Source organism: Pelodiscus sinensis, chromosome 23 (genome assembly GCF_049634645.1).
Source record: "Pelodiscus sinensis isolate JC-2024 chromosome 23, ASM4963464v1, whole genome shotgun sequence".
Lineage (NCBI taxonomy): Eukaryota > Metazoa > Chordata > Testudines > Trionychidae > Pelodiscus > Pelodiscus sinensis.
This window is the reverse complement of record NC_134733.1, coordinates 5,418,255-5,444,770: the sequence shown is the minus strand read 5'-3', so window position 1 is coordinate 5,444,770 and position 26,516 is coordinate 5,418,255. Positions and strand designations below refer to the sequence as shown.

The following is a 26,516-nucleotide window of genomic DNA, read 5'->3' as shown; positions in this document are numbered from 1 at the left end:
CATGCCTTGTGATTTTAGAAGCCATCTGGCTTGTAGCCCTGCTAGTTCTCTATGCAGCTTGGAGACATTGGTCTCCTCTGGAGCTGAATGAAAGTCTGGGGAGGAGGGAAAAATAACCTTTCAACACTGGAATTCCTCGCTGGCTAGTTCGCTCCAGCAAGCCAGCCCCTGCTTTCTAAGGGAATGATGGGAAAGGACTCACTTCTGGGTTAATCCACACTGCTCCTACATAACTGGGCATATAAAAATTAAAAATCAGAGGATGCTTCCTCTTTCTTCTGTCTCTGCCCCCCTGCAAAGCTGAGTGCTCCCCTGTCCCTTTTGGACTCCCTGCTGTTTGTCGTGTACAAACGTCCCTCTACAAAAGTGAGGTGGGCAGGGGGGATTGCTTATTTGGACAGCGTGGCCTAATGCTTAAAGCAGGACGCTTAGGGGCTTAGCATTTATCCTCACAACAGCCCTGTGAGGCTCCACTGTTGGCCAGGTGGGAAACTGAGGCCTGGGGAGGCTGAGTGACTTCCCCGAGGTCATATGGGGATTTTGTGGCAGAGCAGACACTTGAGTCCTGGATTTATTGTTCCCAAGCAAGCATCCTAAAACCCAGGCCAGCCTTCCTCAAGACTTGCGTTGTGATTGTATGTTCCAGGACCGCTTCGGCCAGTGCTTTGTTACCCAGGTGCAAACGGAACAGCTTGGCGAGGGCAGGTGAGTGGGAGTCGCTCTTTCCTGAGAGTTTGGGCCGATGCTCAAGCGATCCCGTTGCGATTCTGCCAAGGGAGGGAACGATCCCTTGGGGGCTCGCTGCGTGGAATGAAACCGACGTGAAGGGAGACGTGTAAACCCGAGCAGCTAGCTTCAGACAGTAGAGCAGCCCCGGACTCCGTCTGGCAAGTGGTGCTGGCAATCACATTTTCCTGCTTTTCAAAGTTATTGTTACTCTCTCTCCTTTACTGCTGTGTGAAAGACCCAAACAGCCCAAAGAAATTAGTAATACACCAAGTAAACGGCTCAAATAGTGCGTGTTTTCTCCTCTGATCCTTCAGTTAGTGATGGCAGGTGGAATGAATAACAATGGTAGCTTTAAAAAAACAAAACCTTTCTGACAGAAATGTGATTTGGTTGATGGTTCCTTTTTGACTAGCTTACTTGGGTGACCTAATGTTGGACCCTGTGGGGCTCACAGGAGTGAAGAGCACTAGACTGTGTTCCTAGTTGCTAGAGCAGGCTCACGTGATGCCGAAGATGTACAAGATGCAGATTGGTTGCATGAGGAGCTGCCATTTCTGTATGGGCATTTTTCCGAGAGGACGCCGCATTTTTCCGAGAGGAATCCACATTTCGCACTTGCATAGCTCTCTGCATCTTCAGAGCAATTTAGAACAGCTCGCAAGGGCTCACCTGTGCAGGAATTACTCTGGGAAACTTTATAGACCAGGGCTACTCAACACATGGCCTGGGGGCTGTTTGTTTGCGGCCCGCAGTGCAGTTTGGGTTTACGCAGGGTTCAACACATGGCTTGTGGGTGGGATTCTTTGAACACGTTCCACAACGGCGAGGTGTCTCCCAGGCGGGGTGAGCTCTGAAAGACGCAAGCAGACGGGCTGGCGGGAACAGACGGGTACAGGGTGTCCGCGTTCTTAGCCCCAAGGGAGGAGGTGCCGGGAGCCCCAGGGCATTGTGGGAAGTGCTGGTTGCTTAGCCTTGTAGGCAGAGCCTGAGAGGTGCTAACTGGCTCTCACTGGCCACGTTTGGGTCCAGCGCCGCAACTGAAGTCTTAATCTTTGTATTCATGCCTATCCGTGTGAAAAGTTATTTGCATATATTTGCATATATATGAAACCACACTTAAGTTGCGGCCCTCGGCATGTGCTGTGAGTATCACTGTGGCCTCTGGGCCTTCCAAAGTTGAGTAGGCCTGCTGTAGACCATGGAGTAGGCCACGGACAGGGGAGCCGACAGCCTCCGCGGAAGGGGTACAGCTTCGGGCAGGAGGGGTGGGGTGGGGCAGCCAGCCCTCAGCACTGCCTGGAGCGTGCCCCACTGTGGCCCCACCTCCCCAAGCAGCCCTAAGAGCTGCCTGGAGCACAAGGTGAAGCACTATGGTGGTGATTCTAAAGGGCATGGGGCTTCTGCTCACCTCTTTTCCAAAAGGCCCCTTTGAATCGCCTTCCCCCCCGTCAGCAGGTCAAAAAGATAACTCAAAAAGAACCAAAAAAAGCAGGCATATGGCACTTCAAAAACTAACAAGATAGTTTATTGGGTGATGAGCTTTCATGGGGCAGACCTACTTCTTCAGATCATATTCTGAAAGCGAATCGGCATGATCATTATATAACCGAGGGATACAATGAAAAAAGAAAAAAATTACAAACTGACAAATCAGCTACATAGAAGGTGGGAGGGGGGGAGTGGCAAGGAAGGAGAAAATTGCTTACTGTAAGAGTCAGTTAAGTGGCTAATCTGGGGTCACTACGACTATTAAAAGTTGGGGAGGCTGTCTTTGTAATGTGGAAGATAATTATCATCTCGATTAAGGTCCCTTCGCAACGTGTTGAATTTTAGCATAAATAAAAGTTCTGAGTTCTCCCTCTGTAATCTGATGTTAAAGTCTCTTTGTTGTAAAACACATGTTGTCAGGTCTTTAAGGGAATGGCCAGTTTGATTGAAATGCTGGCTGACGGGTTTGCGTGTATAGAGATTTCTGATGTCTGATCTATGAGCATTGATTCTTTGGTGCAGTGACTGACGAGTTTGTAACTTTTTTTCTTTTTTCATTGTATCCCTCGGTTATATAATGATCATGCCGATTCGCTTTCAGAATATGATCTGAAGAAGTGGGTCTGCCCCACAAGAGCTCATCACCTAATAAACTTGTTAGTCTTTAAAGTGCTACATGCCTGATTTTTGTTTGGTTTTGTTTTACCAAGATCAGACTAACATGGCTACCTCTCTATTACTATTCAAAAAGAGCGTGATTTCAGACTGCAATTGTTCAGCTTCCGAATTCTTAGCATCAGAGCCCCATTGACTCCTCCTCCCATGGATTGCCTGGGGGGCTGACACGAGAGGCACTGTAAGACGGGGTTGCACGTAGTTGCAATTTGCAACTGTTGGAGTTCGCCAGGGTTCCCACACCATAGAATCATAGAGCTGGAAGAGACCTCAGAAGGTCGTCAAGTCCAGCCCCCTGCTCTAGGCAGGACCAATCCCAACTAAATCAACCCAGCCAGGGCTTTGTCAAGCCGAGACTTAAACACCTCTAGGGATGGAGACTCCACTACTTCCCTAGGGAACCCATTCCAGTGCTTCCCCACCCTCCTCGTGAAATAGTTTTTCCTAATATCCAACCTGGACCTCTCCCACTGCAACTTGAGACCATTGCTCCTTGTTCTGCCATCTGTCACTACTGAGAACAGCCTCTCTCCAGCCTCTTTGGAACCTCCCTTCAGGAAGTTGAAGGCTGCTCTCAAATCCCCCCTCACTCTTCACTTCTGCAGACTAAACAGACCCAAGTCCCTCAGCCTCTCCTCATAGGTCATATGCTCCAGCCCCCTAATCATTTTGGTTGCCCTCCACTGGACCCTCTCCAATGCGTCCACATCCTTTTGGTAGTGGAGGGCCCAGAACTGGACACAATACTCCAGATGTGGCCTCACCACACTTGCATGCCACAGCTCTGTGCTCTCTGTAGCCCCCCCAAGATGGTGCCTTTATGCAGGAGCAGGGCTTTGCACATGCTGACACGGTGCTTTTCTTCTCGAGAAGCCTCGAGCATCAGCCTGGGGCCAGAGCTGAGGATGGGAGAACCAGCGTCGCCGTGGGCGTGTCGGACGAGGACGACAGCAGAGACACCATCCGGCTTCACAGGAAGGAGGAGGTAACGTCCCTCGGGCCCTGCCCTGGGGGCCCTCAGAGCTACCTCCACGAGGGGCTGAGGTGCGTGGGGAGCTGGGGACTTGGTTTCACGTGTTTTTTCTCTGTGTTTAGAAAAACGTCATGCGCTACTATCTCTTCGAAGGGTCGCGCTATGTCTGGCTTGAAAGGCGGCTGGCGTTCTGCAAGGTCAGGTATGGCATCCCCCCTCGCGGCTGGAGGACCGTCTCCCTTCTGGGCTTCCCCCAGGGCTCTGTGCAGGGCCATGCCTGGGGGTGGGGGCTACCCGCAGTGCCATGCCTCAGGCATGGGGCCCTGGGTAGGTCCTGTCCCCTTCCCGCCCTGCTCTGTCCCCTCCCCCGAGCAACGTAAGCCGGGAGTAACATGGGCTTGGCACAAGATGGCAGCAGGGGTTGTCCATCCCCACCTCTCCCCCACCCTCACTGTGGTGGTGGGGTCTGTCGGCCTGCTGTGCCCCACCCTGCTGCCCCCTCCCAGCCCGCTGCGCCCCACTTCCCATGCCCCACGGGAAGTGACGCACACTAGGGCCGGGGCACTTTGCTTCCTACTGCCACGGAGAAGCTGAGCAAGCGGGCAGGGCGGAGTAGGCTGCTTTGTGCCCTCGGGCAGGAGACCCTGGTCTGGAGGACGGGAATTCATCTTAGGCCAGGCCTAGAACTAGCCTGCAACTCTGCAATACGCTCTAGTTGCCCTCCGGAATGTAGAGGCAAGAGGAGAGTAAATACACGGAGGGGTCATTCTTGTCCACTTCTCCCCCCTTCCTGTTGTGTCATGTGAATTAAACACACAGACCGTGACACCAAAACACTCCGCTAGCCTCTGCTGTGCAGAACCTCAGACAAGCTGATCAAACGTTCCCATCTGGCCTCAGCGATCCTGAAGCTGTACTTTGTTTGAAGTCCAAGCCGGGAGCTTTTGAAGCCGTCGGACTGTGAAATCCGTCTCTGTGGTGTAACTGCTGTGGTCAGGGTGCCAGGGAAAAGTGCATTACTCCACTTCCCCTGGGAGACTTGCTGACTGACCCCCTCTCGGAAGCTTTCATGGTGTAAACTTTCAGGCTACGTCTACACTGGCACCCTTTTCCGGAAATGCTTATAACGGAACAGTTTTCTGTTATAAGTATTTCCAGAAAAAGCTCATCTACATTGGCAGGATGCTTTTCCGGAAAAGCACTTTTCCCGGAAAAGCGTATGTGGCCAATGTAGACGCGCTTTTCCGGAAAAAAGTCCCGATCATCATTTTCGCGATCGGGGCTTTTTTGCAGAAGAGACTACTGTGCTGTCTACACTGGCCCTTTTCCGGAACAGTTTTTCCGGAAAAGGACTTTTGCCCGAACGGGAGCAGCATAGTTTTTCCGGAAAAACACTGACAATTTTACAGTAGATCGTCATTGCTTTTCCGGAAAAGCAAGCGGCCAGTGTAGACAGCTGGCAAGTTATAAGTGGCCCAGTGTAGACACAACCTCAGAGGTATTTTTTTTCCCAACCTCACGTGGGTAGGGCTTGTGCCTTGTATAGAGCGATTGTGCCTGCAGGTCTGTTGTGACAACACATCCTTCGCCCTTGTGATTTCAGGTGTCTTGTTATACCTCCTGATGAGCTGAAAATCTTGAGCCAACGGGGGCACTTAAAAAAAAAAAAAAAAAAACACACACAAACTTCTTAATCTGGTTCAACTTTTCAGGGAAACAAATGAAACCATTTAATTTGGCAAAGACTAGACTGAGACCAAGAACCCTGAATTCTGTTCTTTGTTCAGCTGGGTGACTGGGCAAAAATCACATCTTTGTGCCTCAGTTTCCCCATCTGTACAATGCGGTCTTAATTCTGACCTTTGGGAGCTGCGGCTCAAAGGTTCGAGGTGTGGTTAATGCCCCCGTGGTTTTTACTCTTTTTCTGAAATGTTCCCCTATAGGACTCAGATTTTTGCATGCTCAGATTCTACTTGAAGTTGCATAAATCATAGAACACTAGAACTAGAAAGGATCTCGAGAGGTCAAAGTCCAGGCTCCTGCCCTTACAGCAGCACCAAGCACCATCTAGACCAGTGGTTCCCAACCTTTTCCAGATATGGACTCATTTTGACAATTCAGGAAGACGTGGTGACCAAAGGCAATTCAAAAATGGGGGGAGAAGGACAGGGGCAGAGCAACCGGGGGAGACACTTTGCGACCCATATTTGGGTCCCAACCCATAGGTTGGGAAACTCTGATGTAGCCCATCCCAGATAGATGTCTATCTAACCTTCTCTTAAATATCTCCAGAGATGGAGATTCCACAACCTCCCTGGGCAACTTATTCCAGTGTTTAACCACTCTGACAGTTAGGAAGTTTTTCCTAATGTCCAACCTAAACCTCCCTTGCTGCAATTTAAGCCCGTTGCTTCTTGTCCTACCCTCAGAGGCCAAGGAGAACAATTTTTCTCCCTCCTCCTTGTGACACCCTTTTAGATGCCTGAAAACTGTTCTCATGTCCCCTCTGTCGTCTCCTTTCCAAACTAAACAAGCCCAATTCTTTCAGTCTTCCTTTATAGTTCATGTTCTCTAGACCTTTCATCATTCTTGTTGCTCTTCTCTGGACCTTCTCCAGTTTCTCCACATCCTTCTTGAAATGTGGTGCCCAGAACTGGACACAGTACTCCAACTGAGGCCTAATCAGTGCAGAGTAGAGCGGAAGAATGACTTCTCGTGTCTTGCTCACAACACTCCTGTTAATGCAGCCCAGAATCATGTTTTATCAGCAAGCAGAATCTAAGCCTGGAAAGCATCAGCCGCAAAGGTGAAGGTTTCGGAAAAAGTTCTAAATTTGATCCAAAATCAAACTTTTGTGATCAGAAGTTCAAAACTATTTGGCCACGGCCCTTGCTGGTTAATGTCCTGGCTTGGTTTGGGGGCTGGGATGGAGGACTGGCTGCCTTTTAGCACAGTTGCAGCTCTTTGAAAATGTCAGTGGAGCATGCAAAATGGGCCATTTCTTTTAATCTGTTTCGGGCACACTTAGAAAGCTGCATTCTTCTAGATCTGGCTGAGCGTGGGCCTCTTGCTTCAGGGAGCTTAGGAATGCTGGTAGCAGTCCTCCGGACAGCTGCTTAATAATCCAAACAAACCACTGTGGAAGAAAACAAGCCTTCACTCTGCGTTTGTAAGAAAGAAGTAGCCAGAGGCAGTTTATTCAAGCAATATTGCAAGGGAAGCCTGAGTCGGGGGAGGGGCGGGCCCTTAGGCAGATCTCTACCCCCCCTCCTTTTTTTTTTTTTTTTTTTTTTGTAATGAGGAGATGAATTGTTTATTGTTATTATATGTAATGGACAGTATATAAACTGTTTCATAATTGCTTGTATTTGAAGATCTGCCTAAGGGGGGGGGACCCTCCCGTCCCCTCCCCTCCCCGAATCAGGCTTCCCTTGCAATATTGCTCGAATAAACTGCCTCTGGTCTCTTGTTGCTTACAAACACAGGGTGAAGGGTTGTTTTCTTCCACACCACCCCTTAAGAGATTAAACGTGCAAAGCTGCCGTTATGCAACATGAAGATTGTGAGTTGGGGGTTCACAGCTTCTTCAGGGTAACAATTCTTCAGAAAACTTTTGTAATTTGCATACGCAGCCTAGTGGTCGTGTCAGTTTGGCTCACTTTAAGCTCCTTTATTCGGTGTTGAATTACTGTTTTCCTCTTTATAAACACACACGGTAAACAGTTCTCAACCAGAGGTATGCAGTGCGTTTTCCAGGGGACGCATCAACTCCTCTAAATATTGGCCACAGACAACGTAGAAAGCATTAGCAAAGTCTGTACAAACTAGAATTTCATACACTGACTTGTATATGGTGCTCTGTGCACTGAAATGGGAGTAATTCCTCATTTAACACTATAGATATGTTTCAGAAAATGATCGTGTTAAGTGAAAACATGTTATGCGGGGTCAGTTTTCCCATTGAAAATAAAGGAAAAGGTGTGGGTTATGTTTCAAGCGGTGGCGTCTGTTGGGACCGGGACAAGGTTTGAGATTTGAGAGAATAGCCACACAGCCCTGAGTGCTTGGGCACCTTTGTATCTGACCATATATGCTCACCTGGACTTGGCTGGATTGATGCATGATCAGTAACAGCCGTCTTCTTTTTGGTGTGTCTGTTTCTTAGCGTCTTAGATGACGGCTGGACCTGTGCAGACATCCACCTTTCCCGGCCAGGCCTCAGCCAGCAAGACCACAGCACCAGGTAAGCCCGTGGCTAACGATCAGGGACACATCTGGCTGCAGATGTTTCAGGAAGTGGTGAGGCTGGTTTGGGCGGGGATGTGTTATTGGCTTGCAGTCAGTCTGTGGGAGGGTGAGCACTGCTCCATGGGATGAGTGCAAGATTTTCATCCCTCCGGGCTAAGCCGGTGCCTTGTGTGTTCTGAACGGCTTGCCTGGGTCAAATGCGAAGCCCATGAATTTGGGACCGGGCTGAGCTACTCGGGAGCCCCATGCAGGTGTCCGTGTAGCGCGGGGAAATCCGACTCTGGTCACACCAGGGCCCGAGCTGTGCCAGCTCCCACGGACAAGTGTTCACGGCCCTTATCCAAAAGATTTCCCCTCCAGCAGAACAATGTCCCTGAACACCAGGCCGAGGCTGGGGCTCTGTCCTCTATCCGCTGCCTGCTGAATCAGCAGCGCATCGCGGACCCGGCAGGACCCTGCTGTGCTCATGGGCCCTGACGGGATCCTGCCTGGTGCAGCCCCTTGCGCTGCAGATCAGCTTTCAGGTGACCGATAGCACTAGTCACATGGGGCAGGCGGGTTCTGTGCAATGTGCTCTTCCGCCAAGGCAGCCCAGTTCTAAGCGGCAGCGCCTGCTATTTCGGTTTTGTGGTTGCTGCCTTGTGTAGGTCCTGATCCTGCAACAGGGGCTTTGCGCGGGATCCAGCCCTGATGAGCGGCTTTATCCTTATTTATACGTAGGGTTGCCAGGTATCTGGTATTGACCCGCACAGTCTGGTATTTTTGCCTCCTGTTCGGTAAAAAAAAATCAGAAAATACCAGACACCTAAAATGTCCAGTATTTTCGGATTTTTTTTTCCCCCTGCCAGGAGGTGAAAATACCGAACTGTCCCGGTCAATACCGAACACCTGGCAACCCTACACACACTCAGCAACTGGGCCCAGACCGGCCCCCCGCATGCTCCCCTGCTTATTTGATTCCACAGGGGAGCTGTCTGGCCCGGAGCAGGAAAACAAGATGGCTGCCAGCCGCTGCCAGCCTGTTAAAGCCAAAAAGCCTCAAAGGCATTTCTTAAAGGGGCCATGCTGGATTTTTTTAAAATTATTATTATTATTATTATTTTTGTTTAACTCTCAGGGTCCTTCCCCCTCCGCCCCCAACAACTTTGGTCTCTCCCTTTTTTTTTTTTCTTTCTCTCTCTCAGCAGGATTTTTTCCCCAGTGGTTTTTTTTTGGGGGGCGGGGGGATGTTTGGTATTTTTGGTTAATCCATCTGGCACCCCTATTTATACAGCCCCTGACAATGTGTCCAGGCACGTGAGAATTCAGTGCATAAGCCCCACAGCTTGCATCAAAGAGCTTGTGGCCTGCATATTATGAGTACCGCACAAGTTGGGTGGGAAGGATGAGGGTTATAAAAATAAGGCAGTCTGGTTGTGTGTGTCTGCAGAGTGCACCACGCCTTGACTGGCTGTAGATACTGATGTGGGTCTGGGGAGGGGGGCAGTATATGTCTAAAATGTTCATTACACTTTAAAATCACATTTAATAAAATGCCGTCACAAAATGTTGTCTTTATGGCAGGGGTGGGGAACCTTTTTTGGGTCAGGGGCCACTGACCCACAGAAAAATCAGCTGGGGATCACACAAGTGAGACGCAAAACAGCCCCTTCAAAAAAAACCCCAAGCCACCCAGGTGTGGCCCTCAACTGGGACACTTCATTCCTCTGACCTCCCAGCCCCACTGGGCTCAGGGGAGGGACAGGAAGGACTGAGGTTCAGGGCTTTCCATAGGCCAGATTTACTCTTCTGGGGTTCCGGAGTTAGTGGAGTTTATGGACAACCCTATGCTCAGGAGGGCGAGGGGGGGTGACAAAAATGAGGGGTTCAGTGTGTGGGACAGGGCTGCTAGTGAGTGGGATAGGGATGGGGTGCAGGATTTGGAAGGGAGGTGGGGTGCAGGAGGAGGTAAGGTGGGGTGCAGAACCAGTCTGGGAGTAGGGTGTCTGGCCAGGGAGGAGGGGGCAAGAGCAAGAGAAGAGGGAAGAGGAAAAAGCCCCAGTTCCTTGGTGGCCATTCTGTCCATAGCAATCACAGCTTACATGCGAGAGCATCCGTTCAGTCTGGACACTCTTTTGCGAAAAAGCAGATCGCTTTTTCGATGCACTTTGGCAGTGTGGACGTGCTCTTGCGCAAGATTTTGCAGAAGATCTTTTCTGAAAAAAGCTTCTTCCGAAAGAAGCCTGCAGTCTAGACGTAGCCTGAGATGCACTCGTGAGTTTAACCAGCCGTAGGAGGGATTGGAGTGGGGAGGGGGGCAGGGATTGTAATAAAAATCAAGAGGTTGCTCAAGGAAGCGACGTGCATGCTAGATAGCATGGAGATTTCCATAGCAGTGGTGCCCTTTGCTCTCCTTGTAAATTTGTACCATGAGCCAGGACTGAGGTCTGGCGACGTGTAGGTCACTTAACAGGAAACTTCTGACATTCTTCACCTAAAACCTTTGGCTCCTGTTCTGTTTTTCCTGCACAGGAGAAAGGTCTATGGGCCAAACCTGATTGATGTGCCAGTCAAATCCTACCTCCGGCTGTTGGTGGACGAGGTACAAAGCTACAACGTGCAACTTGCCCTGTTGCTTTCCACAGGAGCGACAGAGCAGCTGTCGCCTACTCACACCTGGTAGAAATAGATTCTGTGCCAGCCAGGTGTGGTGATAGGCCCACTCTTGGTTAGGGAGGAAGCTGCTGAATATGAATGCACAAGAGCCTAGTGGTTAGGGATCTGGACTAGCTTCCGCTTTCTGTTGCTGATCTCTGGGGTGACCTTGGACTACCTGCTGCTTCTGTCCACTCCCCTGTGTCTTGTCTGATTAGAATCCCACCCCGAAGAGTTTACAAACTTTCTTACTGTGGGTATGTCTAGACTACATGGCTCTGTCGCCAGAGCCGTGTAGATTACTTTACTAGACATACCCAAATGAAGCGGTGAATTAAATAATCGCCGCTTCATTTAAATTAAAATGGCTGCCGCGGTGTGCCAATCAGCAGTTTGGCAGCACAGCGCTGTAGTCTGGACGCTCCGCGCTCGACATCAAAGGCATTTGTTGACCTTCCTGTTATGCCTCGTGGGATGAGGTTTACTGGGGAGGTCGACAAATGCCTTTGATGTCGACCGCGGAGCGTCCAGACTACAGCGCTGTGCCGCCAAACAGCTGATCGGCCCAGCGCTGCAGGCATTTTAATTTAAATGAAGCGGTAATTATTTAAATTACAGAGCAATGTAGTCTAGACATACCCTGTGTGTTTGCACAGCGCCTGCGCAGGGGAGCCCTGATCTCAGTTGGGGCGTCTCTGTGCTGCTCTAATACAGTCTTCTTCCTGGGCGCGTCTGCCAGCCAGAGGCTTTTCCAGCATTGGGCCCGTTGATACAACCCATTTCAGAGCCCTGGCGAGAAGATAGATCTCCCTTGGTCCACGGCTCCTTCGGGAGCTGACAGACCAACAGATGTTCTGGGGTTTGTTTCACCAGCTGAGAACCCTTCTTGACACCTGCCACTGTTTACAGTGACATGTCATGAAGGGTTAACCGGTAAGCATCACCCTTAACATTTAACCAGTAGGGGCTTTACCCCCGGCTTGCTCCCAGTTTAATTGGTTAACTGGTTAAATTCAGCATTTCACTGTCTAACTAATTAAACAGGATTTTGCAACCCTGGTGACGTGACTTTTTAGAAAAGACCTTCGTGAAACACCTGTCATGTTTCTCGTGTCTCCAGTCAGGGGCTGAGCAGGTGTGGGCCAGGTGATGGGTGTGGTTTGTTTTCTCTCCTCACTGCCTGTTGGTTTGGAAGGCTGCCAGGCCATGTGTTTCTGGTTCTCTTGGCCGGCAGGGGAAGTGCCCTTCTGCACTCTGTAGGGGCGTTAATGTGCCGAGATCAGAGCATCGGGAAGGCGACTGTGTCAGCAGATGCAGTTGAGCCTGACTTGATGGGCATGGATGAGATGTGAGAAGCAGGGAAGTCAGACCACAGAAGGTTACAGTTAACCGTGGTCAGGCTGCAGCATTTGCAATGCACCGGGACTTTAGTGTCTCCTAGGCTATGTCTACACTAATGTTTTTCCACAAAAAGGCTAATGCAAATGAGGCTAAGCATGGAATATCGTCGTGCCTCATTTGCATAATTAATGGGCACCCATTTTTGCGCAAGAGCCGTTCTTCCTGAAAAAATGGGGTAGAACGGCTCTTGCGCAAGAGGGGGTTTTTGCACAAAAAGGAGCCGGGGAGACGGCTCCTTTTTGTGCAAAAGCCTCTTGCGCAAAAACAGGTGCTCATTAATTATGCAAATGAAGCATGGAGCTATTCCACACTTAGCCTCATTGGCATATGTTTTTCTGCAAAAAGGCTATAGTGTAGACATAGCCCTAGCTCCAACGGGTGTGCACTGCAGTAGGTTGCGAGATATGGCTAGTGTGCCTAACCACTAGGCAAAGAACTGGGGTGGGAGGGGGGCTGTGACGTGCTCTGTCCACCTGTTCCCCCAGCACTGCCTGTAATGCCCAAGTCTCCCTGTCCTGCAGCAAGCGGCAATGTACCGAGTCTGTGAGTTTCTTTGTCCGCTGGCGGCATGAGCAGCAAGGCTGTAAAAGTCACCCACTTTTTCTCTCTTTCCAGGTGTTGAATCCCTTCTACATCTTCCAGGCGTTTAGCATCGTTCTGTGGATCTGTGACACTTACTACTATTACGCTGCCTGCATATTCGTCATCTCTGCGATATCCATCGGGCTGTCTCTCTACGAGACGAGAAAGGTGGGTGGGAGGCGTCCGCGGGAGGGGAGGGGCATTCTGCTGTCTGGTACCCATGGGGGGGTGACTCCGGATGCTGAGTTACTCCAGTTCTGTACCTGTGGAGCATCAGAACAGCCGTCCTGGCTCAGACCCATGGTCCATGTAGCCCTGTATCCTGGCTTCTGACAGCGACCGATACCAAGTTCTTCATAGGCAATGCATAGAACTGAGGAGCTGCGCCTGCCCCCAGTACAATCCCACTGGCCGGTTTCTGGCCTGAAACTGGCCAATGGGAGCTGCCTGTTTGAATAACAGGCAGCCAAGAAGAACCAGGCCCCTTCCCCTTGTCTCAGTTATTCACTCAAGCATATGGCCGGGCAAGCAGGCTGGGAAACGTTTTAAGCTCCGCAAGCTTTTAGCTCTGCAGGCAGGCAGCTTGTTTGGCTGCTGGCTAGGAAGTCTGCTGGCTACAGCCTGCCTCTGGCACCCTCCCTTCCCCGACTCTCTGTTCCCCGACTCAACATACCCAAACCCTCTGCTCCCCTCTTGCACCCAGACCCCCTCAAGATCTGGCACCCCAATCTCCTGCCCAGATCACAATCCCCTTTTACCCTACGTCACACCCCAAACCCTTGCACTCCAGTCCCCCTGCCCTAGGTCACAATCACCTCTTTCACCCAAACTCCCTCCCTGACTCCATTCTCCCTTCTGCACCCCAGTCACTTACCCCAAGTTCCCTTCTGTACCCAACTTCCATCCTAGACCCACACTTCTTCCATTAATACCATGGAAGAATGCAGCCCTCGACCACTTTCCAAAATTTTGGAGTGCCCACCTCCTGTGGAAAATTATTGTCCACCTCTGCTCTATTGTATAAAAGGGAAAACAGGGGAGGGGTTGGGAGAGGCTGAAAAAGGAAGACGAGAGATGAAGAAACAAGCCCGAGATTGTAGACACCAGCCAGATCTGGGGTGGATTCTCCGGCACGTGAAGTCTGGGCATCAGCCCCGAGGGGCTTTATGAAAGAGCCCCTCTAATGCAGCCAGAAGGCATGGCCCTGGTGCGGGCATCACAGGCTACTGGAGGCCTAGATCGTCCCTTCTGGCCTTAATAGCCATGAATCCCAGCGGGGCGTCCATCCTGCCGTCGTGTGGTGCCGTTTCCCTTCTAGCCGAGCCCCCGCGGCGTAGCCCAGCCGGGTGCCGCCCCCTCCCTGCCCCGCCAACGGAGAGCTGTGTTGGATTCTTGCAGCAAAGCATCACGCTGCGGAACATGGTGAAGATGGCGATCGACGTGAGAGTCCGCCGGGCCGACGGAGGTGAGCAGCAACAGGTCGTCGTTCTCCATGCCCTGTGAAAGGCAGGCACCTGCCGCGTGGGAGAAGACCAGGCCGGGCCTGTCCTCGCTCTGAGCAGCCGGGTCAGCGGAGGCGGTGGGGGTTGGGAGTAGGCCGGACCAGATGCTTCGCCTGTTGCACCCAGGGTATTTTTGCGGTTGTGAATGGACAAATCGGCTGCTGGCTGGAGATGTTCAATTTCGATGAATTAATCGACTCATCAAATAGTCAATGCAATTTGCATCAACTATTCGATTAGTGGATAAGAGCACCTCCGCCTTTTGAAGAGCAGCAACAGCCCCAGGGGAGCACGGGGCCGGTGGAGGACTCGGGCAGTCCCCAGCTGGCCCCAGGCTCCATGCGGCGCTTCCACTTCGAAGCCCCCTTTGCTCTCCCCCCTTGCTGTCTCTTTCTGACAGAGGCAGCAGGGAGTAGGGAAGCGACTAGTCAACAAGTCTGTCCAGTATCTGATAAGCATTTGCTTATCGGATAGTCGACTACTCGTTCACATCCCTACTTCTGGCTCTGCTCTCAGGCCCTGATCCTGCAAATGCCATGGGGCAGGTAAGCTTGCTCCTCTGGACATGTCCAGTGACTTCGATGATGAAGTGCCGGGCTCGTACGCCCGCCCTGTGGACAAGGTCTACATGCCATTCCTGTGTCTTAAGCCTTTCCAGTAGGATTCTAGGGGTGCACCAGATGTATGCACGGCTGGGAACATCACCCCGTCAGGTCCTGAACTAACCCTGTGCTCTTGGCATCATGAAATCTCACGTGTAACACTGCCATCCTCGGTAAGATGAAGGCATTGTCACAACATGCTGTGTGCAAGGACACAGACTTCAGTCACACCCAGAACACACAGTTTGCTCCCCCATGATTTTGGCAGTGTGGTCTAGTGGCTGGAGCACAGGAGTGGGGCACACGAGATCTAGAGTCTATTCCCAGCTCTGCCACTGACCTGTGGGGTTTGTGCCTCAGTTTCCCCATTAGTAAAGTGGGGGTGGCGGTACTTTCTAAAGCACGTTGTTGCTGGAGATTCAGCCGTCCAGTGAAGACGGCATGTGGGATTTTTTCTCTGCTCTGAGGCTGTGATTATTGAAGCAGGCTTTGCCTACCTGAGCAGCTCCATTCATGTGGGTAAAGCCATGCACAGGCCTGCAGGATCACAGCGCCCATGTTTGCAATGCACGTGGAAACTCCCTAGGCAGGGTGAAGGTGTGAGTTTATCTTCATTGCCCATGAGGAAGTGAATGGCAGAAAGTGACACCGTATAACGAGTGAAAGGAAAATCTAATTTTCCACATGTTTTTCGTTCTAGCAAGCTAGGTGTGTTGTGCAGCACTAGGAATGGTGGAGTTATTTGAGTGCTTATTCCATCAATAGAAGGTCAGGATAATTTTTCCTGATGGGGAAACCGAGGCACGGGGCAGTGGAGAGACTTGCCCAAGGTCATGCAGCATGCTACAGATAAAGCCAGGAACAGAAGCCAGGTCTGCTGAGTCCCAGTACAGTACTTTCCCCACTGCATCAGGCTTTGTAAAACCTCTTGCACAGGGGTGGCCAACCCGTGGCTCACGAGTCGCATGCGGCTCTTCAAAGGAAAAATTGTGGCTCCCGCACCCGCGGCTCTTCTCACGGTCCCCTGCTCTGATTCTTTTTTCCCTTGTCTGGCGTAGTGAGATATGATGCTGTAGCCGACGGAAGCCTGCATGGGCCACACACGGCTCTTAAAGGGGCAGTACTTTTTTTTTTTTCCCCCCCCTTAACACCTTCTTTCCCTTGGCTCTTTGCACTGTATCCACCACTATTTTGGATCTTCATCTGTAGCAGGTTGGCCACCCCAGCTCTAGCACAACCTCTCAGCTTGGAACAAGGCAGGCAGTTGAGGTCCCTTTCTAACATGAAAAATGCACTTACTGCTTAAAAGACGTCACATACGTGTTCTCGTGTAAACCAGCTCAGTCGATCAGCTTCATCGTGCTCCGTTAGGCAGAATTTCTGATGACTGGCTCTCTGCTGAGCTGCAGGAAACTGCCGCCTTAGTTAAAATTACATTGTCTCAGTAGATAAAAGGCTGGCTTCTCCCCCCCCCCTTTTTTAAGCAGCTGTGTGCTGGGATCTAGCACCCCGCGATCACAGCATTCAAGTTAAAAATGACATGGGACTTCAAGAACTAATTCCCGCCAGCCCCTGCTGACTTGTATCTAATCTTTGCCAGGTTTTCTCTTCCTGGGGCCGGGATTAAGAGTTTCACACTCTGCCAACTATGCGATAGCACCTCCTCCTGTCTATGCAGTGCTAGGGTTCTGTAAAATAACTGCGCAACCGCTGGGAACAGACATGAAAAGCACCAGAGCAAATCATTTTAAGCCTTTAAAATGGTCATTATGAATCAGTTAGTTCCAAGTTCAGCCTTGATCCTAGATGGAGCAGGCCGCCAAGTTCTTTAGTGGGGGTTTGGACTTGAATGATTAATCATAGAATAATAGGACTGGAAGGGACCTCAAGAGGTCATCGAGTCCAGCCCCCCGCCCTCAAGGCAGGACCAAGCTCCGTCTACACCATCCCTGACAGATGTCTATCTAACCTGTTCTTAAATATCTCCAGAGAGGGAGATTCCACCACCTCCCTTGGCAATTTATTCCAATATTTGACCACCCTGACAGTTAGGAATTTTTTCCTAATGTCCAATCTAAACCTCCCCTGCTGCACTTTAAGCCCTTTACTCCTTGTCCTGTCCTCAGAAACCAAGAGTAACAAATTTTCTCCTTCCTCCTTGTGACACCCAGGCTGATCCATTACTTTAAAGCAGGGGCTCTCAACCAGCGGTACACGCGTCCTCCTGTTATACAGAGGTCTTCCAGGGAGTACATAGCTATTTAGATAGCTGCTTGCTTTTACAACAGGCTACCTAAAAAGCACTAGTGAGGTTACTGTGTGCTAGAAAACACTAGCTGTGTCACTAACTGTGACTGAAAAACACTTAAACAACAACCAATAGTCTAGTAGCACCTTAAAGACTAACAAAACGTGTCGATGGTATCATGAGCTTTCGTGGGCACAGCCCACTTCTTCAGATGACTGGAGTGCTGGAAGTCCAGATCCAAGAATAAATGACTGGTTTCTGGTGCTCTGTCCACTGAAATGTGAACGCAGAATGTATATCCCAGTAGATTTATTTTATAATGATATGGTAAAAATGAAATGCTCAGCCACTTGCCAGCAGTCGTGGTCTGGGGTACGTTGTATTTTGATGTCTAATTTTGGAAGCGAGTCATTTTTAAGTGGGGTAGGATTTGGTTACACCACACAGATCCAAGTCGGGGACAGCAGTCTGATGGGGTCGAGAGCCATCGCTTTAAAGGGAGAGGGGGCAGGAAGGACTCTAGGAGGGCTAGTCTCCAAGGTACGTGCCGTTAGTGGGAGTGACTGCTAAAATACAAGACACACCTGCCTACATACACCCAAAGGGTGGGGATACATGGCCAGTTTTGCATCTCCTAGGTCCTAACCCAAGGGCCTGGGGTCTATTCCCAGCTCTGTCACTGACCTGCTGCATGATCTTGGGAGCCTTTCTCAGGGCCCCCCTCTGTAAAATGGGGGCAGTGCCATTTATCTCCTTTGTGGGTCGCTGTGAGAAGTGCCAGTACCGAGCACCACGTGCCTGCTTGTTGCAGTGGGAGGAGTCTCTGATTGCGCTGTGGCTTGCCTGCCTTTGCAGAGGAGGTGCTGGTGAACTCGTGGGACCTGGTGCCAGGTGACTGCATTAGTGTCCCCACCGAAGGGTTCCTAGTCCCTTGTGATGCCGCGCTGCTCACCGGGGAGTGCATGGTCAACGAGAGCATGCTGACAGGTGAGCAGGTTCTACGTGGTTGGGAGACCCCTACTGGCCACCCATCAGAACAACAGGCACTAGCTCCGCAAGGAGACATGTCCTGGGGCTTCTGTGATTAGGGCAGGCACCTGCTCTGCTACTGACTCCCTGTGTGACCTTGTGCATGTCACTTAGGACCAGAACTTCACAGGTATTTAGGCACCAAAGATGCAGGCAGGTGTCTAGCTGGATGTTCATATGCACCTTGGTGCCCAGCTCCCAATGGGAGTTGGACACCTGGGCGTTCTTGAAGATCCCCCTGGACACCTGTCTTCATCTTTCAGGACCTTGGTGCCTCAGTTTCCCACCTGTGCAACAGGATGACAGCCCTGTCCTGCCATTGGGAAGATAATACACTTGCAAAGACTGCGAGCTGCTCAGGGACTCCAGCAATGGGGCCCTTCTTGGCCACGAGGGTGGATCCAGCCAGCAAGGGGGTTTTCGAACAGTGGGTGGGGGAACCAAGAGCAGGAGGGTGGGTTCTGAAGGATTCTTCACCTGCCCTTGTTCTCCCCACTGCCACGAGGGGAGAACTCAAACAGAGAGCGGGGGGAGTGGAGAGGGAGGGGGAGCATGCGTGAGAGAGAATACGTCTTCCCGTAGCCTCAGTGACCGGCTGATTTCTCTCCCATAGGGGAGAGCGCCCCAGTGATGAAGACGCCTTTACCCAACGGACCCCAAGCTGGCCACATGGTCTATTCCCCTGAGGAGCACAAGCGGCACACGCTGTTCTGCGGGACGCAGGTCCTCCAAGCCAAGTCCTACGTGGGCAAGGAGGTCCTGGCTGTGGTGACACGCACAGGTAGGTGCATTTGGGAGCCAACCCGGAACTCCTGGTCCTTAGGTCCCATCTGAGCTGTAGTGTGACCCAGGAACTAGCCCGCCCAAGGCCACGACTATAAGAGGGTTGGACAAAGAACTCCATTGATTCATGGGGGGTAGGTCCATCAATGGCTATTAGCCAGGGTAAGCAGTGAGGGTGTCCCTCGCCTGTTTGCCAGACGCTGGAAATGGGCGACGGGATAGATCACTCTAACTCCCTGTTCGGTTCATTCCCTCTGGGGCATTCCAGGGCATAGGGCGAGGCGGATCTTTGGTCTGACCCAGTCTGGCCGTTCCTATGTTCAAGTATCATTCCTCCCTGAATGCGCCACATGGGGCTGGTTCTGTTTGACCCTGCCCAGACGAGAGGCCATCTGGAGTTCTCCCCACCCGATACACCTCTGTGAGCGGCTCCGCTGTTGGCTTCGCTCCGCTCCGCTGAACAGAATGTTCTTGGAAGCCAAAATCAAGTCTTGCCTCCCTGTGTAGCCTGGCACCGTGGCAGAGCAGGTCTCGTGCTGGCCCCTGTACCATTCCTAGGCCGCTGCACTTAGCCTGCTCCCCCCTCGTGTTCTCTGCAGTGCCCTCTTTGGGCCCTCCCGCTCCACAGGGAGAGCTGCGGGCTGTGCCGTGCTCGCCGACCCTGCTCGGAGCACCCTCCAGCAGTATTTTCCCCACGTGTTTCACCAGCTCACACCTGCAGCCGGGAGACTCAGATTGCCACCCGTGCGGCTGGGGGTTCCCTGCCGCGCTGGCGGAGGTCGGCTGGAGATCAGCTCTGCTGAAGAGGCAGGAAAATCTTCCCTTCTCTCGGGGACAGTGGCATTTTAAGTGCTATGCTGTCTGGGAAAATGTGGGCAGGTGACACCTCAGTGGCTGGCCCTGTGGCTCTTTCGTAAGGCACACCCAGCCCCGGGAGGTAGGAATAGACTCCTTGCACAGATGCACACACAGGTGCAGGCACAGACCCCCGTGCACGGGCGGTTGGGGATCCCATTCGCACAAGAGCCGAGATCACAGCCTGTCAGAGTTGACTTGGGAGCTGGGTTGAGCCGTGCCCCCTCTGCAGAGTCATGTGCGCCGAGTGATCGTGTTGGGTGTAGATTCAGGTTTCCAGCTGTGTTGGAAGGGCCTGTCTGCTCGCCAGGGAGCTGTTACGTCAAAGAGAGTTGTAGGCCTGCTCCTTTGGTTCTCCCCAAATCGGCGGCTTTTCACGCCACAATTCCCAGGGCAAGTTTCCAGCTCCGTAGCCATTTGGTTTCCCTCTCTCTCCCAGGGTTCTGCACCGCCAAAGGAGACCTGATCAGCTCCATCCTCTACCCCAAGCCTGTGCATTTCCGGTTCTACAAGGACGCGGTGAAGTTTGTCCTCTTCCTTGCAGCTCTGGGTACGTCCGAAAGGGGGCGGCATTACAAGCACCAGGAGACTGGAGCTCAGCGTCCAATTAACGGACGACTCCCTTTTACAGCCGCCCGCTCTCTCTCTTGCAGCTCTTGTTGGCACCACCTACAGCATCGTCATTTTGATTAAAAACCAGGTAAGCCGCCGGTGACGGGAAAATCTCTCTCTCCTCCTGGCTCCCCCCCCAAGCAGCCTTTGATTTGGCTCTAGGGCTTAGACTAGAACCAGGCCAGACAAGTTGGGCTCGTTAAAGACGCTGGCGCTGGAGCAGCCCTCGACGTGGCTTTGCCTCCAGTCTTCTCTAGCTGCCAGCTCTGCAGACTGCACCTGGATCTGCTCTGGATCCCTCCTGGCTCTCTCGTCCGGGGGCGGCCCGTGAGCCTAGGCGAGCTAGGCAGTTGCCTATGGCGCCGCTACCCCGGGCGCCCGATGATGACGTCAGGGCCATTGACGGCCGTGCAGGCAGGGGTGGTGATTGCGCCACTCCGCCTAGGGCGCCAGCTGCTGCAGCCGGCCTCGGGCTGCTCCTGCTCTCGTCCCCACTAGTAACACGCATCCTGCAGCTCAGGAGTTGGCTGACCCAGAATAAACCCCCAGTTCAACTCTCCTGGGCTCTGCATGGCTGATGGCTTGACTGAGGAAGGCAGCAGAGGTGAAGGTGCTAAATTTAGAGCCACCCCCTTTAAGCGGGAAGAGACCTGCAGGGGGGCCCGGCTGCAAATCGTCAGATCGCAGCAGGTGCAATGAGCAAGCCTGTGGAAATGCCGGGGCCGAAAGGGAGCTAGGGCTTCTGGCCGCCTGCATCACATTGGGAGGAGTTTTTCCTTTCTGCTGTCTCAGGGGAGGTTTTGCTGCTTTTGTGTCTCCCTGATGGGACAGGAACTGGGAAATCCCAGGGACTCCCAACCCTAGGCTGCCAGTGAAGAGCTGGCCAGAAGCCGGTTGGTTTAGCTCAGTGTTTCTCAACCTTTTTTATAAAGTACCCCTTTAAAAAAAAATTAGAAGTACCCCCAGTCCCCACAGTTTTCAGACACTCACAATATTTTTCTTTCATTGCAACACACGTGTTTAAACAACTTCATCGTAGCCGGGCGAGCGATGACATTTTTGGGTGTAAAAAGTGCAAAAATAAGAAAGCGCTGTAAAACTTGCAACAAATTTTCTGTTGTGTTGACATCCCTCCCAGACTTCTCTCGAGTACCCCTACGGGTGCTCGTATCACTGGCTGAGAAACACTGGTTTAGCTTGATTAAATACAGCTGAGACGCATGGGGCGGGTGTTGGTGCCTACTGGATCATCTGCTCCCGATGCCGATCCGATCACCCGTGCTGCACGGTGGATTGGTGTGTTGCGCAGAACCCCCTCTGCCCAATTTAAACTCCGCTCTCGTGTGCTCTTGCCTGGCTGTTGCCCGTGGACAGGTTCCTCTCCAGCAAATAGTCATCCGCGCACTGGATCTCATCACGGTCATTGTGCCCCCGGCCCTCCCCGCTGCGATGACCGTGGGCACCATCTACGCCCAGAACAGGCTGAAGAAGCAGGGCGTCTTCTGCATCAGCCCTCCCCGGATCAACCTGTGCGGGAAAATCCGCCTGGTCTGCTTTGACAAGGTGAATCCTCTGGCACGCCCACCGCTGGGGCTGCAGCTGGCTTGACCGCCTGCCAGCCTGGGGGCTGATCACGTTGTCTTCTCCTGCTGGCTGCAGACAGGGACCCTCACGGAGGAAGGCCTGGATGTCTGGGGCGTCGTTCCCGTGGAGAATAGCTGCTTCCTGCCCATCACCCATGAGCCCCGCCGCTTGGCCGACGGCCCCTTGTTGTATTCGCTAGCCACCTGTCATGGTGTGTCTCTGCTGAATGGGCAGCCCATCGGAGACCCCCTGGACATCAAGATGGTGGAATCTACTGGCTGGGTAAGAGGGAGAGGAGTCAGGGTGCGAGCAGAAGGCTTTGGACTGATTGTTGGGGCACCGGGGAAGTTTGGAAGCTGCAAGGGGAGGGGGTGTTGGCTTGCATCGTCTGTGGGTGGTTTGTGGACGGGAGGAGAGAGCGGCCGGCCTTCTGTATCCCTCTCAGAGCCCGAGGGCCCTCTCCTGTCACTTTACGCCCTACCCCAGCAGTTGGGCCATGGTGGCTCTGGGGGCCAGGCTGGAAGAGCCGCGTGGTGGGGGGCTGGAGGAGGGAGTCTCACGCGCCTCCAACAGCCGCTTCCCCTGCCCACGTGGCTGATTTTGCCAGAGGAGACGGGGCAAGAAGAGCCTCCTTCCGTCCCACCCAGTTAAGATGGCGGCCTGGCTTGGGCTCCACACTCTCCGCTCCCACCTCTACACTTGGGGATGAAGGGGACACGCCGCCAATGGCCGCTCCCCCTGCCCATGCAGCAGTGATGACCCCGCTCCCTACAGGGGGCAGCCTTGCTGTGGCGTGTGTGGGGGTGAGGTTGGGGCAAAGGGGTGTTGGGTAAAAAGGTCAAAGGGCATGGGGTGTAGGAGTGGTGGCAAAGGGTTTTTGGCACTGAGGAGCAAGGGGCTGGGTTGGGGCCAGGCAGACAGATATCATTTTATTTGCATATTTGCGTGTTCATTATTTGCATAATGAATATGCAAATGTGCAAATACGATGTTACCAGTCTGCCGAACGTTTGTGAATGGGTTTGCCGGTCCCTCGTGTAAAATAGGTTGGGAACCTCTGCCCTACCCGACCCCACAGACTCTGCATTGCAGCCTCTGTCCTCCTAGCCGTTCGTGCTGCAGAGAGGGCGCCATCGGGGCATTGTGAGGGGTGGCCACTGGTGCCACGCTCTGGCCGTTGGGTACGGAGAACGCTCAAGAGCCCCCTAACCGAGCTCAGCCAGACCTATGGTCTGAAGACACCGGAGTGCGGCACAGGAAAGAGCGCTAATAGAGCCACTTTCCAGGAAGTGAATTCTCGCCGCGTGTCCAGTTGGCCTCACTTTGTTCAGTGAATGTTTCTGTAATAATTATAACCCTTAAAACAAAGGGAGAGGACCAAAGTGGAGGCAGCGGTGTAAGAAATATGAGCCAGTGGAGATTAATTAACTTTGTGAAGGCATTTTACAGTAGAGGAAGCAGCAATAAGTTTAGCCAACTGAGCCCAGTGAAGAGTACAAGAGGGGAAAAAGAGGAAAAGGGGAGGGTTTGAACAGAAAAGAACATAAAGGAAAAGCTTGACCCGTATGTAAAAATGTTAATGAAAGTGAGTTCTACTGTGAGCTCTGTAGCCAATTTCTTAATTTTATACTTGATTTATTGTGTAGTGTTCGGATTAACTAACATGTCATCTCATATTTGTAACTCGTGCTTTGGTCTGTACAGGATTTAAATGCTTGGGGATTATAAACTTAATTGTGACTTTAATAGACCTGGTAGGAGACTAACTAGGCCTTGTACTTGTGACTGTCTGTGTGACCCTTGGTCTTTGAGAGTCTCTAGGAAGCGCATGTGAATCAAGTAGTAGCATTGGCATGCACAGCACATTTCATTAGGGTGTGCACCCAGGGAATTTTTTTTTTTAAAGGCGAACATTTATTGACTACTCAATCATAAAGGACGTTATTTTTATTCATCAAACAAAACTAAAGAAACTAAAACTTAACTAAACTTAATTGTTTTTAAATTAACAACTAAACTTTACTTAAATACAAACTTAAGTATGGGACATTGTACTTCTTAGTTTGTTTTTTACATGTGCAATTTGGCGCTTATTGCATAATACAGCAATCCATACTTTAAAACTAAAAAAGCTTATCATGCGATTAAATTAAAACGCAAAGCCCCTTTTTTTTTTTTTTTTTTTTTTTTTTTGAGACATTACAGGGTTACCAGATAGTCTTAAAAAAAAAATACTGGACACACCTCATAGCGGGGGGGGAGACTGGCCGGTAGAAGAGTGGGGTTGGCTGGGAGGAAGAGGGGGGCAGGAAGCAGAGCTGGCGGGGGTGAGGTCGAGGGCTGGCCAGGAGTGATCGGAGGGAAGAAGAGATGGCCAGTGGGAGCGGGGCTGGCCGGGGGAGCTCAAGAGGAGGAGGAGGGGAGAACTGGCTGCTGGAAGCAGCGCTGGCGGAGGGTGAAACGGGACTGGCCAGGGAAGGCTGGGAGGAGGAACTGGCAGGCGGGAGGTAGAGCTGGTGGCAGGGGCGGGGGTTGGATGCAGCAGGGCTGGCCAGGGGAGATCGGGAGAGGAGGGGAGAACTGGCCACCAGAAGCAGGGTTGGCAGTGGGTGCAGCAGGGCTGGCCAGGGAAGATCAGGAGAACCAACCGGCCGGCCAGGTAGGGGGGCGGAGGAGGGTATCAGCCGGTGGGGAGTGGGACTGACCCAGGCAGTGCAGATCCCAGGGCACTCCCGCCCCCTGCACAGTCCAGGTGAAGCGCGAGTCAGTCCGGCTGCGGCTCCACCGCATACTTGACCAGCGCACAGGAGCACGGAGCGGGCTACCCCTCCTCCTCACACACAGCAAGGGCTCCCAGCGCCGATCGCGCTCCGCCTCCCAGCCAATCCCCCAGCCAGGCTTCCAGGCACCCAGTCAGAAAACCAAAAAATACCGGACATTGCACATGTCTGGTATTTTCTGGATTTTTTTTTACTGGACAGCGCCCCAAAAACTGGACTGTCCGGTAGAAAACCAGACACCTGGGAACCCTAAGACATTAGGGTGTACCTGGGCACACCCAGCACACCCCGTCCGCACGCCAGTGGGAGGCAGAGGTGATGATCACTGTTAAGCTTGTAGCTATAGTGACTGGAGCCACATGCGCGGTAGTGCAAGGCCACATTACTGCATGCACGTCAAATAAAGCAAATGGCTCCAGCTGGGAAGGAAGTGGGGTTTTGAGCAGGGATGGGAATGACTAGTCAACTATCCGATAAGCAAATTTCTATCAGAAAGAGGCAGCGGGGGAGGGAGAAGGGGGATGCTTCAAAGTGGCAGCGCCTCACAGACCCCAGGCTGTGTGGCTCTGCCACTTTGAAATATCGTGTGCAGCCCAGGGCCAGTTGGGACTCCTCTGCTGACCCCATGCTCCACGTGGTGCTGCCACTTTGAAATGCCGTGTGTAGCCCGGGGCCAGCTGGGAGTCCCCCGCTGACTCCAGGCTGCATGCCGTATTTCAAAGCAGCAGTGCCATGTGGAGCGTGTGGTCAGCGGGGGACTCCCCTGCTGACCCCGGGCTCTATGCAGCACTGCCGCTTTGAAATGCCACGTGGAGCCTGGTGCCGAGCTCCCTGCAGCGTTTCAAAGGGGCAGCACTGCATGGAGCTGAGTCTGAGTCCCCAGCTGACCCCCTCCTCCATGCAGTGCTGCCACTTTGAAATGCCGCAGTGAGCACAGGGCCAGCAGGGAACTGCATGAGTCCCCACTGACCCCGTGCTCCCTGCAGCAACACTTCAAAGGCGGAGGTGCCCTTATTGACAAATCGAATAGTCAATGAAAAGTGCATCGACTATTCGATTAGCCAGTTCATTGAAGTTTTACATCCCTAATCTGGTGGAGCAGAGCAGAGGGCTGGGAGCCAGGATGCCTGGAGTTTATCCTGCCTTTGGGAGGAGAGTGAGTGTGGCTCCCATCCTTGCACAACCTGCATTTGTTCCCCACGTCCCTGCCTCTTGTGTCTGCCAACCCAGTGCCCTTCCTTGCTGCAGGTAACCCTGTCTGGGCCAGCCAACAGGTGCTGTAACAGTTTCTAACCTGTCTGGGGCAGCCTAACTTGTGTCCCCCTTACTGGCTGGACCTTACCTCACAACCTCCTGGTCTTCCCTGCATTTCTTGTCAGCTCTAAGCCAGGCACAGCTGCTGTACGGTTGCTGACACTTTCTGCTTGCTGTTTTAACTTCCTGATTTGATCCTGTGCAAACTTTAACCCTCCGTTCGGTTCTTTGACTTGTTTCCTCATTTAACATCACATAAAGGCCCCCGGGATCATGGCCCGCATGAGTGAACCGTCTCCATAATCAGTGACATGTTTTCACACACAAGATTCAAGAGCTCTTTTGTTACGGTTTTCAGCCATCATTCCTTCTAATCCCTGAGCTTTGGTATTTTGCTGCTTTCGCCTGTGCTGTGACTGGCCTTCAGCCCAGAAAAAGAGTCCCTTGTAATGAAGCTATATATTCTTCAAGTATGGCTTTATGCCCAGAAAAGTAATTTGCTTTTATTAGTTTGTTAACCGGTTATTTAAGGCGTTT

The 26,516-nt window shown here is 52.2% G+C and overlaps 1 protein-coding gene across 4 annotated transcripts in view; it reads left to right on the top strand.

Annotated features, from left to right (window-relative positions):
- The window catches only part of ATP13A2 (ATPase cation transporting 13A2), a 70,129-nt gene that overhangs the window by 28,691 nt on the left and 14,922 nt on the right, over window positions 1-26,516 (top strand). For all 4 annotated transcript variants that reach the window (XM_075906749.1, XM_014569586.2, XM_075906751.1 and 1 more), the window contains exons 4-16: window positions 647-705; window positions 3,766-3,877; window positions 3,988-4,067; window positions 8,031-8,108; window positions 10,625-10,694; window positions 12,764-12,898; window positions 14,129-14,195; window positions 17,938-18,069; window positions 18,725-18,892; window positions 20,189-20,299; window positions 20,403-20,449; window positions 21,736-21,924; window positions 22,021-22,227. In XM_075906749.1, coding sequence (XP_075762864.1) covers window positions 647-705; window positions 3,766-3,877; window positions 3,988-4,067; window positions 8,031-8,108; window positions 10,625-10,694; window positions 12,764-12,898; window positions 14,129-14,195; window positions 17,938-18,069; window positions 18,725-18,892; window positions 20,189-20,299; window positions 20,403-20,449; window positions 21,736-21,924; window positions 22,021-22,227 — 1,455 coding nt within the window. The remainder of the gene's footprint in view (window positions 1-646; window positions 706-3,765; window positions 3,878-3,987; window positions 4,068-8,030; window positions 8,109-10,624; window positions 10,695-12,763; window positions 12,899-14,128; window positions 14,196-17,937; window positions 18,070-18,724; window positions 18,893-20,188; window positions 20,300-20,402; window positions 20,450-21,735; window positions 21,925-22,020; window positions 22,228-26,516) is intronic.